At 35.5% G+C, this 17,275-nt stretch overlaps 1 protein-coding gene across 1 annotated transcript in view; it reads left to right on the top strand.

Moving 5' to 3' along the window:
- The first annotated feature begins 323 nt into the window (after positions 1-323).
- The window catches only part of LOC145941511 (uncharacterized), a 153,659-nt gene continuing 136,707 nt past the window's right edge, over positions 324-17,275 (top strand). The window contains exons 1-2 of the mRNA XM_083047620.1: positions 324-404; positions 490-557. Coding sequence (XP_082903746.1) covers positions 324-404; positions 490-557 — 149 coding nt within the window. The remainder of the gene's footprint in view (positions 405-489; positions 558-17,275) is intronic.

Here is a 17,275-nt window from a genome sequence, read left to right as displayed (position 1 = left end):
TAGGAAAATAATAAGCCTAATTGTGGTGGGAAATAGATTGCGCTGATTTAAATTGATTAATATTTTGTTTGTAGAATCTTAAATTATGTTCACAAGAAATTCAATTTTCAATATGAGTAAGGCTCGATAATTTCGATACTCGATATTCGGGTTTTACGTTAAATTTCGTGTACATATACATATATATGTATATACTTTTTATTACTTTTTAGAAGCACATTTAAAAATACACATTTAAGTACTCGCGCGATTGTTATGTGCTATTAATGATAAATTTTGTGCGAGAATGAACATTATACGGTAGAAAATGTTACGACTGAATTATGGTGATATGTGGAAATGAACGTGTGACAAGTTTCGCCAACGAGAGAGATAGCGTGTTAGTGACATCGTGTCAGTGTAGAGTGCGTAGAGCAGTTAATCTACATCCCATTTCATTTCTAGAACTGTTAATTTGAAAACGCGTCATCTTTTCAGATCTCAAGATAGTTTCGAGACAGTGTACTACCAAGTGCATCTTTAATTGCTGCGGCTTCGTTTGCGGACTTCGAGAATTGGTGAGTCGCACTTACATGATACATTTTTATATAACGAAAAGATTGATTCTGCGCTCTTTTTTTATTCATTTATTATTCGCAATTATATATAATTGCGCATCTTTATAATCAACATTATAAGATATGACGATCGTTGTCATATTATGAAATGTCAAACACCTTTTGTATGAAATAGGAAATAACTTGCTTATATATTAGCAAGAACAAATGTCGTGTTAGATACATTTTCGACGCAACATGTTACGAAGAGATAATTTATTAGCTTGTAAGGGGAACACGCCTCTCCCTGCTTAAGAATATCTTATAATATCCATGTGATATTTTATTCTTTTAAACATGGAGAAAACTTTTACAGAAAATATAACAATGATAAAAGCATCAGAGTAGTAATATAAATACATATTTTAATCGCATCTTAATTTGTCCTAAATTTTTCATTACACATGGTCTATATTAATCACTTGACACGCGTTTCTTATCGAAATAAAAATGTTAAAAATAATATATATATAAATATAATATAATATTTCCTTATAATACTAATATAATTATGGGAATATTATTATAGGATATCATATCTTAATTTTTTTTATAATTATACTTATTTATTATTGTAAAATATATAGAACTTTTTAACTGTAAAAGATTGGATCTCTGATTCAGAGCACATATGAGAAATACATTTTGACTTTTATCATTATGTAGATAGCTGTATGAGTGTACTTTTACACTTCGAAACAGCGAATAAGAGAGGCGAGGTGAATGACCATCGGGAAATAAAACAAAATAAATAGCAATAGGAAAAGCGTCATACGAGCGCAGAATCAAACTTGATGGTATTCGTGTCCAAATCCCTATTCCATTGATATACGATGTGGCGAAACAAAATCTGAAAAAAGATCGACATGGCTCGTACATCGATGCCAATTAAAAAAAATGCGTTCGTTCGATACATCCAATGTGGTATAGGAAAACTTCACATTTTTCGCGTGTTTTCGTGAATAAGATCGATCCAACTTGTTATTTTGTTTATCACTCAGCTTCGATATTGTTTTAAAGGGTTTTATATATTTTTCGTATAGAACTTTGGGGCGTTTCAATATACAGTGAGAACATTGAGATGCATTAATAAGAGCTTATAACACGGAATGGGTATTTAAAATAGCAGTCTGTATATCTGTTGTTTAGCTGGAAAATACACATATGTATTTAAATACACATATGTAATTAACCGCGAACTAATAGATCTTACCGCGAGTAATCGTCAGAGGGAGATGCGCGAGAGTGAACGTCTGTAATTCGGAAGCCGTGATTTAAGAAAAGGAAGAAGTTAACACGGGCTTGGTACGTGCCAAGACTATTTCGAAAGAGTTACTGGCGACGCTAATATCAGTAATACCAACCCCACAACCGTCGCGATATTTCGACCCCAAAGCTGCTGCTGCCGCGTTCTGGAAGCTATCCAACGGATATACCTTACGATACGCATTCCACCGTTTCCGAAAAGCGGGCGATGTTAAAGAGGCCTAGATTCGGAAGATTTACAACGGTATGTTAAATGCGTAGGCACCAACAATGCGGGGGGAAATTTACAAAAATTTGTAAATGATATATCGATTTTTTTTTGAAAAATTATATATTTATATTAAAATATTTATATATTTTTAAATTATATATTTTTCGGCATATTTAATGCACATTTCTCATTTCATTACTTTTCGTACACAGTTCTATAATTAATATTTAAACTAATTTTATACAAGAGCATAAAACAAGATACGAATAAATAAGATAGAAATATTCATCAAAATATATGTACGTGGCGGGATATATGCACCACGTGATATTTGAAGTATCGATAACGTTTAAACGCGAATCGTTGTTCGGCAATATGTGATAGTAAGTGGTAGAAAACATGAATACACATACGAATCGTATGTACGTAGCTGTCGACCCGCGGCTTTTCGACAGGCAAAAGGACGAAAGTCCCCTTGATTTAATTTTACTGGATTCCCTTGCGCTTCGCGTGGACAGGGCCACGAGAGAGGGTACTGAAATTCTCCGGTGACACCGGGCCAATTTCCAGAAGGGTTCACCGAGTGGACGACAAACATGCGCTTTTGAATTTCCACGCTGTTCCATACGACGTAGAATGTCTCCAAGCACCGCCACGAAGTGCTTTGCTCTTCAGATTTGAGCTTTCCGAATATAGCATAGTCTACTTCCGCCGTGCCTCGAATTTAACTTCGATTATCGCGCGATTCCCTATATCGAAACTTTGTTTAGAATACTATCATATTCAGAGCCAGTAGTTATCAATGAGAGATAACTTATATAGACGATATGTGATGTTCCATGAATTAAATATCTTTTTAACGATTATTGCAAGTATGCAATAATTATCGAAAAAATATGAAAAATTTTAAATCAAATTCCGTATGAAGAAAATATTCGATAACTAGTTTGTTTTTTTTTGCACATAGGCTGACGAATAATTGAGATATATTTTCAGTGATTTTTGCAATAATTTTGGAGGATCTATTTCCCTCATGCGGAATAAGCTTTCGGTGCCGCGATATTTCCTGCACAAAGCAATTACGACACGAATATGGGGAACCCATCCGCTGGAATTTTGTTCGTAAATCTTAATTTGCTTGAAAATGGAAATGCAATCCGAGATACGTTTGGATTTCAGCTATGCGTAAATGGTATATACAGTCGATCGTATGAGCTTCGTTTATTACCGCGTAAGAGAAATGCGAGAATCGCGAAATCAACTCAGACCTCAGATGCGACGAATATTTCGAAAACAATTATGAAATCCCATAAATATAAATCCAGTGACATGCGCACGTGTGACACGCATATCCGCCGCGACTTTTTGGAGCCCCAGAAAGTGAATCAGATTTCTTGGAAGTGTGATGGTTCTGGAGAAGAGAGATTTCTGAATACACACAATCCCCACGTCCCTCACGTACGCAACCACATATGCGAACAAAAATGCCATGATAGCATAAGAACGTGGGGCTGACACGGGACAGAGACTTTTAATATAAAATACCAGACGTTCCGGATTCTAAAGCTACGGACTGATCCCGAGAAGAGTGGAGAAAAATATTGATACCGCGACCAAGTTTGTACCGCATGTGACGAGTTTTTCTTTATCGGATCACCAACCGTGAGCGCGAATATTCTCGGTCGCCGCGAGTCATGCTTATTTCGCGATTTTCGTGTCGGATTTTTGTATCGAAACTATCGCACAGTATGCATGTTGCGAGAAAAATATCAGATTGTAGAGAACACGAATGAAAAAAACAGGATGAAAGAATCGATATTTGAATTATCGGTGAAAAAAAGTGCGTACATTGTACATCGGTAGAGCCGAGCAAATTTGCTCTTTATTTTAATAATGGCGATAAGAGCGTGTTTCAGAGAATAATATTTATCTGCTGTATACGCTACGATATAGAATAATTTCGCGCAAGCATGAACTTAAGTATTAGAGCGATATTTTATTCAGTTTAATCTTTAGCCGGTTGACCCACATCTCAACTCGTTTCACTACTTCTGACACAAGAATGGAGTAAGCTTCTATAGAACTTCTGAAGATCTGCTATCTTTATTCCACTGTCACACCCTTAGGAACACATCCGCGCCGCGGTCGATCTGAATTACCAATGAGCATTCCAATCACGTTGTCCCGGGTGAGCTGTTCGCGCGGAATAAGAGAGCCTCTTTCATAAAGCCAAGAGGCCAAAACAAAGGGGGCGAGCAAATGGAAAAAAGGCGTGTTTAAAAAAGATAAGTTGGATGAAACCGCGGCTTAGTTCGATTGACGATGATCATCTCCTAGCGCAACCATGTATATCTCCTTTTTTCATATCGACTTTTTTTGCCGAAAACGAGTAACGTTTGAACGAACAAAGGTATATATATATATATATATATATATATATATATATATATATACTTGCCATGTTTGATCATGTAAAATATTTTGCAAAATTGTTATTTGTAGAGAGAAGCTCGTGACTGACTTTCGGGTAATAGTTAATACAAATAAAAACAATAGTGGTCGATACTGTGTGTTTTATTTATATATACATATGTAAACATATGTACATATAATTTTTCACATGGAAAAATTTGCATGAAATATTCGCTTGTATTGGAATGCATAATTGTTGGTATCGTTCGTATTTGATTTGTCTGATAAATATTGCATACACAAAATTTTTATAAGACGATGCATGTTGAATATATATTAGAGAGAGAGAGAGAGAGAGAGAGAGAGAGAGAGAGAGAGGGAGAGGAATTATTTTATTTATCACAAAATTGCTATAATTGTGTGTACATTTTATATTTTCTTTACATGTACATATTTATTTCGTCCGATAATATCTGATATACAATCAAACACACAGTATCGACTATTATTGTTTTTATTTGTATATTGATCTGTAACAAAATGTTACTTATAAATGTTTATTGCCACGAGGAGTTGAAAGGAATTCAGGACAGCTTTTCTTTATTGCGCCTTATTTTCGTCAGGGTGTGCGTCAGAGTGTGCATCTGCTTACCTATCGCGATATTCCTCCATCCTGCCTTTCGCAACCGCTCACGGAAGCCTACTTTTCACGGATAAAAATCAATGGCGTATTTTCGCGCACGTCTGCACACGAGGCACGTCGACATAGAAGGCACTCTTCCCACGAAACACCTCGAACTCGTAGAATCCCATAAGGCGCTTAACTTCCCGACTTTCATCGCTATTCCATAGCGAGGCATCACTTTTCCCTCTCATCCTCCTATTTTCAAGAGAACTATCTACCATAGGAACATTCACACCTAAAGATTTTGCAGTTCGCCTTTACACATATTCGTCTAAAGCGCTTTAGTACCTTTCAGAGAATCTGATGGTCAAAACACTTTACGGTTTACGGCATTTCAAGTCGTGTTTAGAGCTTGTTGTTTGCTATTAGCAGCTACTAATAAGTTGTGTCTTTAAGATGCAAAAAATAAAAGTGAGTTATTATATTGCTATATGAACGGCAAATTTTAGGAAAATTTATTTTGCTCTATATTTTTATGATATCTTCTATTCTCGCGTGCACTATGATAAAATGCGCTTACTTATGCGGAACGTGGTTAAATTAACTAAATGTTTTGTATGCCTTTTGACACATTTTTTGCTTACATTCAGTCACTTTTGCTTTACCTTGCGCTGTGCGAATTTGTAGTAGCGGTCTTCTTTTTTCTTCCCAAAAGGTTGCTCAGGATGCTCAGGATTTCAATTAAATTCCAGGGAGTTCTCAAGTCCACCGCGATGGCGGCCGCGCGTTCGTCGACGAGGCTGGGCGGCAAATTTAATTAAAAAAGTGCAAACGCATGATTTTTTTTAAAATTTCTGTTGGCGAGTGCTCCACCTGGGAGACAAAGGAGTATATTTGTTCGCTCGTCAAATAATTTTTCGTCCGAAAGATGGACGTTCGCATTCATTCGCTAACTCTTTCGTTTCTTCCCGTCCTTTCACGCTGTCGGTTATTGGGATCTCGCGACTCGAAAACTTGTAACGGAGATTTAGTTCCGTGGATCAGGATCTTGGTAGTTTCTTGAAGTGATTCATTACTGTTTCTTAACTTTAGTAGGAGTTAAGTTTTGGGATCGCACTATCGTGAGAACATTTTCTTTTTCTTATCGTTTTTAGTGTTTGTACATAGACTACAGTCATTCGTGTCTGTTAATAAAAAAATACTTCATTAAGTACATATGTTTTTTTCAATGATGTTTTGATATTATTATCACATACTATTTAGAATAAATTTTACATCTAAATATGATCTATACATATATGCGATTACGGATTAATTATTTTCTTTTATGTTTTTGTAACATTTTAATTTGACTTTATAATACTAAATGCACATAACAATTCATAAAATTGAAAATCATGCATTTTTAATTATTTCCTGTGCACAGTTTTCTTTCATCTTTTTTCTTTTATTTACCTCGTTGTTTTTTCTCTATATACATTTTGTTTAGCTTTACTTTAGTTTTTATATTAATTTTAATTTTTCATTAATAAGCTAGTAGATATATATAAAAGACAAAAATTATTAGAATTTAATTATCATTTCATAAATTTAACGAATTTTAAATTTTATAATCTTATTTGTAATTGAATTTACAATTTGTCAATGCTTAATTACTCTATATTATTGCTGTGCACATATTAACGGAATTATTAATATTTTTTTCTAACCATCTTAATTATTAAATATATTAATTGACTCTAAGTAAGATAATTAGAAATTATAGAATATTTTCTATGTATTGCTAAGAATTAATTTTTTTGCGTTAAAAATCTTATGATATCGTATAGAGATACGTATAGACATCTTGCAACACGAATTAAATGATGAATCCTTGCAGAAAGCACATCGATCAAATTATATTTTTGTTAAATATGTCACTCAATGCATATATTTATTAAATATACTACAACATAAAATATTACATACGTATATGTTTATTCTATTTATAAAGCAGCAAAATGAGGTCTCTTCATATTCGTGGCGCGTCACGTTGGGAAAATTGAGTATGCTTTCGAATTGTAAAAGATGAAATCGCGAATATCTAATATATCCGGGTTTTTTTTATAGCTCGGGCAACTCTTTTTAAAATTCAATATATTATTAAGCGCAAATAGAATTTTTTACATTACATTGGTAACGTTGTAATTTTCTTTTTGTTAGTAGAAATGCAAAAATAACATTTTTGAGAAGTTAGCTCTTTCTCTCTCTCTCTCTTCGATATTAATCTTAGCATGTTAATTTTAATTAACTTATTAATATTACTTAGTTAACTCTGTTATTTATGTATAGTTACACATTTTATATTGATTATTGTATCGAATTGTTAGGTTCTTTTTGTACTGAATTATATTGAATTTATAAACAAAACTCTCACCGGCAATGTTTTCACCTACAACATATTATTTATTATTCATCGACTTTTGTTTATTATTAGAATTTGTTGTTTATTACGATCTGAGAGCAAAATTTTTACGTAACGAAGGTGTAATTATTCTCTTTAAAAAAGAACAATTTTTTCCTGCTTATATCTCGTTAGAACAAACATACAGTCAGCATGTATAGTAATAGAACATTTATATTGATTAAATGAAAATATTTGACGGAAACATTCTCGATAGAAGCTGGATGAATGTGTACGTTGGTGAATGCAAATTGTTATATTTCAGCGAAACATCGGCGAAACCTTTGTCGGTGATTTCAATATAATCCCTTTGTATATCCATATAATGTTATTATCAGCTTACAACGTAAGCTCGGCTTTTGTCAAATTCTGAATCTTAATGTGCGGCGCATCCGCCTAAGAGATCTGGTAATCCTCTCCTACCTTGGCACGTACATATCTTGGGATTGCGCGAAAATAAATTCCTTGCTGCATCCGTTGAGGATATAGAAGGGTTTGTTGCAAAAGGAGGACCGCAGTGAGAAGCGCGCCTTTAGAATCTTCTCTCAATCTCTACGAGCTATCCAACTATAGCGTTGTCTCATAGACGTATTCGAGAAACTACCCCTCGGGTATGCGCTTTCAGAAAAGTTGTATTTATTTATCCGCGCCACAAAGCTTCCGCGTCTCGTCCTCCCCCGTGGAATGTTATTAAAGTCTCTCCTGCTCATGTTTGATTTCGGCGGATTTGCGCCGAGACGGATTCAGTTGATCGGGATCCGAAAACTATTCGTACACGCCGGATGTATTTCGGAGCAACGCGATACACACAATACGCCGCGGAACGAGTGCCGAACAAACTGTACGGATTGGCAACTGGGTTAGGTACAGCCACGCAATAACGACCCGCAGCATACGGTTGCATTCGTGCGTATTATATACGCGTCATACGCGTTTGCTTTAAGTTTGTTACCGTTGGTGTGTGCACGTGCGCGTAGTACCGCACGCGATTGCGTTATGGTGGTAATGTCGTCCAATATTGACAGACGTATCACTGAAACGGCTCATTAGAAGTTTGTAATGGATGGTTCAGCCGAATCGCATCATCCTCTCATGCGATTTGTAATGTAAGTTCCGCAACTCCTCTCTCTCTCTCTCTTTCTCATTCGACATACATACGTCATGCAACTAATAAAATGTGATTTAATCTTTCTGCAAATTAAAAATTCTCCGATCGTAATTTACGATCTTAACTTATAATTACAAATTCGACCGAATTGTTGTATATAATTATAATTGTAGAAATATTTATCGATTCATTAAAATAACGATACATTTTTTGTTTTATTTTAATTTTGATATTTTGATTTTATGTACGCGTCACGCACCCGAAAAATAATAAAAGTCGTAAGCTACGATGAGGATACATAGTCTGCAATTATTTGAACAGAATGTTTTGTAGCTTTGTTTACGTTTAGATGGAGAACTTTTCAATTCACGCCCATACCGTAGATTCTAACTTCATTACAGTCTGACCACAATTTTAGCGGGCGTTCTAAAGCAGGGCGATATACGCGCGCGATTTTGCGTTAGTCGCATTGCAACAGCATCGAAATTGCATCTATGCGTACGGTGTCTCTCGTTATACGCTAATGTACTTTTCAATAGCGATTAGAGCTGCGTCTACTCTCGCATAATTGTGCCCGATAAATTGACCAACTTAATGATAACTGATGATCGAAATTTATTAAGCGTTTCTCCAGTGATTTCTGCTTGCAAGTAATATTTATTACTACTTAATTATTGCTTGAGAAATCGATACATTTCGTCTGAACTGTAATCGTTTTAAAATAATCTATTCGATAATAATTGAATATATTTAAAAAAATATAAAGGAGAAATGTATTCAAAATTTATTTCAGCTATACAACTCATTCGCGAAATGCGCCTTTTTAGTCATTTTTTAGAGCGTCAAATTGGCTCCAACTGGAGTCTATTTTTGAATATAACTTAGCAAACTTGAAGAGCACTCGCGGACAATCAAGGGTCTGGCAACCTCGAGCTGGAAAGCTGGAGGTGGAGTCAAAGAAGTCTTCCTCTTTGCGCACTCGGCACAATTTTTCCGATTCCACGTCCCAGCGATTCTCAACTCTTCTCCTGTTCCTGCTGTTTCTTACTCTTTGTCGAAGCAGCCATGCGAGAGGAATTTCTTTCTATGTCTGGCGCATCAAGAAAACGTAGTGTATTGTTAACTTTTTAGTATAGGTCGATAAGCTCATTTCCATGCTTTTCCTGGCTTTATTGTTTCACATAAAGTTATATATTCACATATTCGAAAAACGTCATACTTACATTATTAACTAATCATCACAATAATTTAAAAGTTTATTCCGCGACAAATTTAATATTTGGATTACTTTTTGTAGCTACTTAATATTCTATACATGTCAAAATTTTGCTGCAAGTGCATTGATGAAAAATTTTCATGTACAATTGTCTGTTTTATAATATTGCATTATATGAATTAAATTTTGAAGAATCCAAACGCGCGTTGAGATGAGAACAGTAGTTTCGTATGTGTATGTGTGTGTGTGGTCATTATTAAAAGTCAAACGGAAAAGGTCGATTCTTAATTCGTGATTAATTTGGATGATGATGTAACTGGCAAGTTTGCCATTTCTGTCAGACCGGTTATCCATCTCCATTCGATTTCTATTCATGCTCGTCGATTCCTCTTCGTAAACCTCCATCATCGACATCGCGGCTATCCTCGAACCGCTACGAAATGTACACCTCTGCGAAGCAAATTCCAGATTACCGTTGGCTTCAGATAACATTTACATACGGTATACATTTACCATTGCATACCTGCAGTTACCCGATTCTCGTCGTAGTAGGAACTGGTATAGCGATACTCTGTATACAAAAACAGGTGAGAGAAAGAATGTGCAAAGAAAAAGATAGAGAGAGAGAAAGAGAAGGTGGCGAATTGTGTAACTTGCTCGCCATCAGAAAGAGCGATTCACAGCGGTAAAAATGGAAGAATTTTTTTATTGTCGTGATAAATGTGCGGTCTCATATCTTCTTTCATAGTTGCGAAGTGTATATATGTTACAGATTATTGGATCCATTGTCTTTACTCTTTCTTTATTTATCTTTCTAAATATTTTTCTTTTCCTATAAATATTGATTTGTATGAAGGAATCTCAAGTAATTACTTTTTTGAAGATTGATTAATGGAGAGAAAAAGAGAGAGAAAAAGAAAGACAATTTTATGATTAATATAAATAATAAACAAAACGATAAAATAAGCATTAGCGTAAAAATTATCGTGAAGTTTCTTCAATCTTTAAGGCAAAGGAGTAGTTCTCAATGATGACGTTCTATAGAAGGGATAGGGTTATTAGTACCTAAAAGTTGAAAGTGGCAGGTAACGATTCCGCAGCGTTATCGCAAGGATTAACGTAAAGGAGAAGGGAAGTTTACCGAGGCAGTTAAAAGTTGGATGCTGCGGGCGGAAGGAGGTTTATAGCATAGATGCCAGTGAAGGAATTATAATAAAATCTCTGCGAGATACTAACAGCAGCACGATTTATCTCTAAACGATTTCGAGTTGAGCTTACTTTATTTCGTTCGTAATAACAATGCGTATATATTCAGAAACAATTTTATTTGAGAGGAGTGTAAAACACACATACACACAAGATATTACTTCGATATCTATATATTCCGTATGTATTTCTGCTGTTTTTTCTCCTCTTTCTCTTTCTCCCTTGAAATGTGATATAAATTACAATTTATATACATTTTTTTTGGTATTTATTTTGTGAATGAATGTATTTAAATTTGAAATTTAATGTTATAATGCCTGGCGAATTCTTGGAAAAGCATCGACTACATTATATATTCCGTACAACTGTAGATATGTTTGAGGGGTTAATGAAAGTTCTCTCCTCTTATCAAGCTGCACGAACGCGATTGCGCGTCTAGTGCAGAGACTCAAACCCGACGATAACACGTAACATTCCCCGGCTTTGAGCAGCCTGAAGGGTAGATTGGATACGGAGTAGCAAAATGCGATGCGTCGAAGTCCCAGCGTCAGAATATACGCATTCCTTCCTTCCTTCTTTAGTCGCAGGGTGCATTTGCATTTGAAATCGAGATGAGCCAACGAATAAAAGGTCGCCTCATTTTGATACCAGCTCGAAACACCCTGTTTCCTTGGATAGCGTCACGCGAGAAAAAGATCGCAGATGTAGGAAAGAGAAAAAGAGAAGTCGGTAGGGCGCGAGAAAATGTGGAGAGCTTTTCGACTATATGCCTTTCTACGACCCGTTCAGGAACACGTCGAGATCTTCGCGGAGCAGAACCTGCGGAGACGCATCAGAGCGTAAGAGAACCCAAAAGAGGGGGTGGTAGCGGGGACGATTCTCATTGTTTGACGCCGGAATGGATGCGAGCTTGATGGAATACAAAATAGAGACGTGACCTACCTCGATGGGAGAAGACGGTAGTAGTGATGGTAGTGCGAAGAAAAGGAGCGGGAAGAGATGGGAGGAAGAAAGATACCGTAAAACGACGGAGAGGAAGTCGAAGAGGATAAAAAGTACGAGGTGGAAACGTGATGGGAAACTACATATATATATATATAAAACGACGGACATTTGTTAATGCTCTAGACGACCATGGTATGTGTCATATAAAATGTAGCACCCGACATAAAGACGAGATATATGTGTCTGTGTAAATTGCAGATATTACTTGTTTATGAATTTATTTTTGTACAGTTTAGTACACGATTGAGTTTTATGAAATTATAATACGATTAGCATTAAGGGTTTTTTAATAATAAAAACAAGATCAGAATTTTTATGATAAGGAAATCAGAGAATTAAGATGAATGATAATTGAAAATAGACAAGCATATATGTAATCAAATCAGAAGTAAATTTAATTTCAAGTTTTACACAAAATGATGCGTTTATTACGCGATGAAGCTCGTTTTATCGCAATAGATATTGAGTTCTGTATGGTGATTGCGGATACTCTGAGAAATAGGAGAAAACTGTATAAAATATAGTCGAAGAGAAGAAGAGGCGGAAGATAAAGAGAAAGAAAAAGAGGAGACGAAGGCGTGGAGGGTGAAAATAAATAAAGGGAATGCGGCCAATGCTATCGGCGTTCGCAAGGGACAAAGTACTTCATAAGACGAAAGACAGCAAAGGGATAGAAGGCGGGGAAGGAAAAGAGAATAGTCGGTGTATGGGGGGAGGCCCTTCCTATCTATTGTTCGAACTGCAAGAGTATCTAATGGCGCGAAGTTCCGTCGGTGCTTGCCTTGAGCTAAAGTTTTATCGTCTACTATCGACTTCGACGCCAATTTTTGAGCCGCCAGTGCTTCGCTTTGCGTGTTGCAACATCGTTCGCTTCCTTTAGCTCTTCACGACGCTTCTAGATACTATTTCCACGGCCTTTGACTCATTCTCACTGCACTTTACTTCATATTTTAGACGTCGTTTATCTTTTTTCGGTTTTTAATGACCCCAGTACATTTTGAAGTATAATTGATGCTGTAATATATGTAATATATGCGTATATAGGCATATTTTGTAGATAAAAATATAATGCGAAAATTTTGCAAATAATTCTAGTTACTTGTAAAATGGTTAGTTTTTATTCATGATGTCATAATATTGAGGAAATAAAATATCATTGAAAAATATAGAATTAAAATTTTATATAAAAAATTTTTTTGTTTTATTTTATATAAAATAATAGGTACTAATAAATTAATAAAAATAATAAATAAGAGAATAACCATTTTATAAAAAAAAATTTATACAATGCTATTTATAATATGAAAATCATATTCTATAAATTACAATTATGATTTTTGTCGATATATTTTGAAATGACATGTTTTGTTTTTATGCAGTTAGACAACAATATTAATCTCAGAAATCAAAGAAATCAAGTTTATCGCGGAATGTATCTGAAAACTCTATTTACATTGCAAATTGAAAGTTAAATATACTTTAGCATGCAACCCCATTGATTTCTGAGAACAGCCATAAAAATTTCAGTCGTCTATCGTTATATAACTGCATTCGACACGCGAGAAATTGCATCGCCATAAACGCAACCAACTTACTCCTTCTCAAACAGTCGTTAAATATTTTTATATCTTATTTTCATGCTCTTAATCGTTTTATAGCCGTATACTTAAGACTGGCACTTTGGCCATTATTAACGAAAGACTACTTTTATTATTTTTCGTACAGGATAATATTTCTTTTTTTGGGGGGGAAAATTGTAATATTTTTTTTCTTTATTATTGAGTATTTGTGAATATTCTTTTTCATTCTTTTGAGAATGATTGATTCTCAAGATATATTTGATGATTCGGATATGTACGATTCAGAGAAAAGGCAGCTTACTCTTTTGTTGCTAATCTTTTTACTTTCACTTTTATTATTTCAACGGTATGCGAGTTATTTATTTTATTTGTATTTTTTGTCACACATACACAAAATTTTCACGAATCCTCGATGCCACAGCCATGTAAGATTCAGCTTGCGAGTCCCACGACTGCTTTATCTACACATTAATCCCGGAAAGGAAGCATAATTATGCTCGGCGAAACTATTACTACGATTCGTGCTTGTTTCAAAGTTTCGAGCCGCCGAGGACGAAAGTCTAACTATATTCTACCACCTCTTGTATATAATACGTGTATCTATACATGTGCGAATGAGTGTGCATTTATATAAGCGAAGCCTTCCACGAGGCTTCCAGTATCCCCCGCTGACAAATTGTTACCGCGACTGTGCTTGTGGTCTCGAAATACATAATTCAGACACGTTTGTATCTCGTAGCAAGTCGACTCGGTTATTGTCCAGCGCAGCTATAGAAATTTTGCGTTAAGAATATCGTAAACAATTTTGTCTAGGTGGTTGTTTTTAATGACATAACTTTAACAGAATTGATATAAAATTTTTCATCATTTCTTTATAAATTGTGTAAAAAAATTTATTTATATCGCGGTAAAAGATTATGAATCATTGTCGTAATCCGAAGGACATTTTGCGCCGAATTGAATTTGAGAAATTGACAGAAAAATTGTGTACGCGAAATTAAATGAACTGAATTTACAAAACACTGTCTGACTGTATCAGGATTTTTCAAGTAAAATAGATGTTGAAGAATACGATACTTTTCACGATTCATGCGGGAGAAATTTCTTTTCGGTATACCCAATTTTGTAACATTCTCCGGTTCGCGAATTATTTCGCGACGATGGGCCTCCCAAATGTAGCGTGTGTGACGAAAATGCTTGGAGCGCGGAAAGACGTGGAACGAGCTGGAATGCTTCCGAGGCTATCTCATCCCTGGAATTTTCGGAGGCTTTCCAGAGGACACGTTCGAGCTTACTCGCTTTATCCCTTCATCCTGACTCGCTAAATTATTCAATTCATTTCTGCGGAGCTTCCAACTAACTCGAATACCGTCTATCTCACGCCTGCTGTTCTCTCTCTCTCTCTCTCTCTCTCTCTCTCTCTCTCTCTCTCTCTCTCTCTCTCTCTCTCTCTCTCTCTCTCTCTCTCACCCTCGCCAATCCAATCCTTGGAGTTGAGACTCACCTTTTGTCGTAGATTTAGCATGCGACGCAATGGGACGTCCATTGGAAAGTTTCTATTTAGACGGACGGAATGGATCATAAGAAATGCATGATAAATCTGATAAACTAACGCTCCGCATTCGATGTACATTATTTATTTAGCTTTACATTTTGTTAATCCTAGCGGTATGTTGAAGTTTCTATCTCGCGCACGCTTTTACATTCAAAGCAGGGAATATTAATTTTTTTAAAGCTTTATTAATAATAAAACATCTGCATTTATTTAGAAGTTAACTTTTAGCGAATCGTATTAAACTATGCAGTAAACATAATATTAGCACTTAATCCACGATCAATTATATATTTTTAAAATTCAAAATTCAAAAGAGAATTTTTTTTGGTTGTATTTTCTGACAGAATGCTAAAGAGGAAGCGTGTTATTGCTGATAAAAATAATTTCTTAATTTACGCGTTGCAAAGTAACACAATATAAAAACACGCAGATAATATTTAATAAGTTTTTTTCCTATTTATATCTGTCTTAGTTTGCATTTGATAAAAAAGGGATTTTGATTTGTGCGTGTACGAAAATGTTGCGTGTGTAATTACAATCTACTATTTGCCGAATGGTTCGTCAGCGCGTTCTCTTCAACACTACTCTCTGTCTGGTTGCAATAAATATCTTAATTTGACGCAGCACAGGCACATTCAGTCCGCGCACTTCGTTCGTTATCGTTATGTAAAAGGCGAATTCGCGACAGATGGAGAATTCAGGTGAAACGAGGTTAAAACTCGGAACGAAATGTCGTGCAAATTTGTTCCTAAGGGGCGTCTTCGTTGATGAAAAGAGCATCCTGGATACGAAGTCTGGAATGTCTGATATCTTCCGAATAACGATAACGAGTACTTTTGTTATTTCTAAGCGTCCCTTTTGATGTCATCGTCTCGGATTTTCTTAACGGGGCGAGTGTTATTGCGCGAGCAGAAATCATACCAATAAATTTTTCTGAATGAGACTGCGTTTAGTACGGTTGTTGCATTATCTTCTTTAAAGCTCGAAAAGGAGAGAGAAAAAAAGAGATATCTAATTTTATTTTAACATATTTTACATATTCGATATCTAGATCTGAAAAGATTATTACCGCTTTATGCATTAAAATCCCGGGGAAAATGGAGCGTAAATCTACTCTTTTTAAACTTCCTGGACGCATAATGGCACATTGTCATATTTTACATTGTGAAACGTGTAGCCCGAGACCTGTTCTGGAATACGAGAATTTCCAGAGCATTCACGCAGCTATATCCGCGAGTGATTCCCCAGGGAAGAGATTATCTCGAAAATTGGTTGTAACATAACTCAGGTATATGTTAATTGCGTGTTAAAAAATGTAATCCTGTTACCCGAGAAATGCTCTTTATGTTACAATTAATTATCTTTCTGTTTTTTCATTCTGTTAAGATAATATTTTGTATACGCGCGGTAATATAAAATTATTTATATATTGGATGATTGCAAAAGTTCGTGCTCGATTTGAAGTTATTACCACCATCTATGCAAATCGGGCACGAACTTTTGCAATCATCCAATATATTATTAATATAAATATAAAGGTATGTTACATTCCGCATATTGTTTTGATAAAATTCATATGAAAATTTTAACCATTGAGTATCAATACAAATTTTTTTTGTACTATTAGGTATCGTAATGTAAAAATGTATCCGACGAATTTTTTAGCTATTTTCAATTTTTTTTTATCATGATCTATATCAACTCGAAGCGGTCTAATACGTCTGTCGGGCCGTCATTTAGGTTTCCTATGCGAGGTCATTCCTTGGTTTCTGCGGGTCATTACACGCGCAGGCTTAAGTTCGAGGGGATTTGCACATAATAAAAGCACCGTAGCTTTCTACTCGTAATGTGTTCCGGCACCTTAGGTTGATTAAGCGTCAGACAGTCTGGTGCGCGCCGGCAGGACCGTTGCTAAATGTCTCGCATCTGTCACCGGGCTTTTCCACCGCCGAACTACCCTGTCCTGTACGCACCAACACACGTATGTAAGTGTAGGACGTACATATATAGTACGGGAAAAGCGGGAGGGAGGGAAAAATATACCGCCGGTCG

The sequence above is a fragment of the Prenolepis imparis genome, unplaced genomic scaffold, assembly GCF_030444845.1.
Source record: "Prenolepis imparis isolate NDT839.2.m4 unplaced genomic scaffold, iyPreImpa1.0 SCAF_10, whole genome shotgun sequence".
NCBI lineage: Eukaryota > Metazoa > Arthropoda > Insecta > Hymenoptera > Formicidae > Prenolepis > Prenolepis imparis.
The sequence above is the reverse complement of the archived record's forward strand: the minus strand, read 5'-3'. Positions and strand labels throughout refer to the sequence as shown.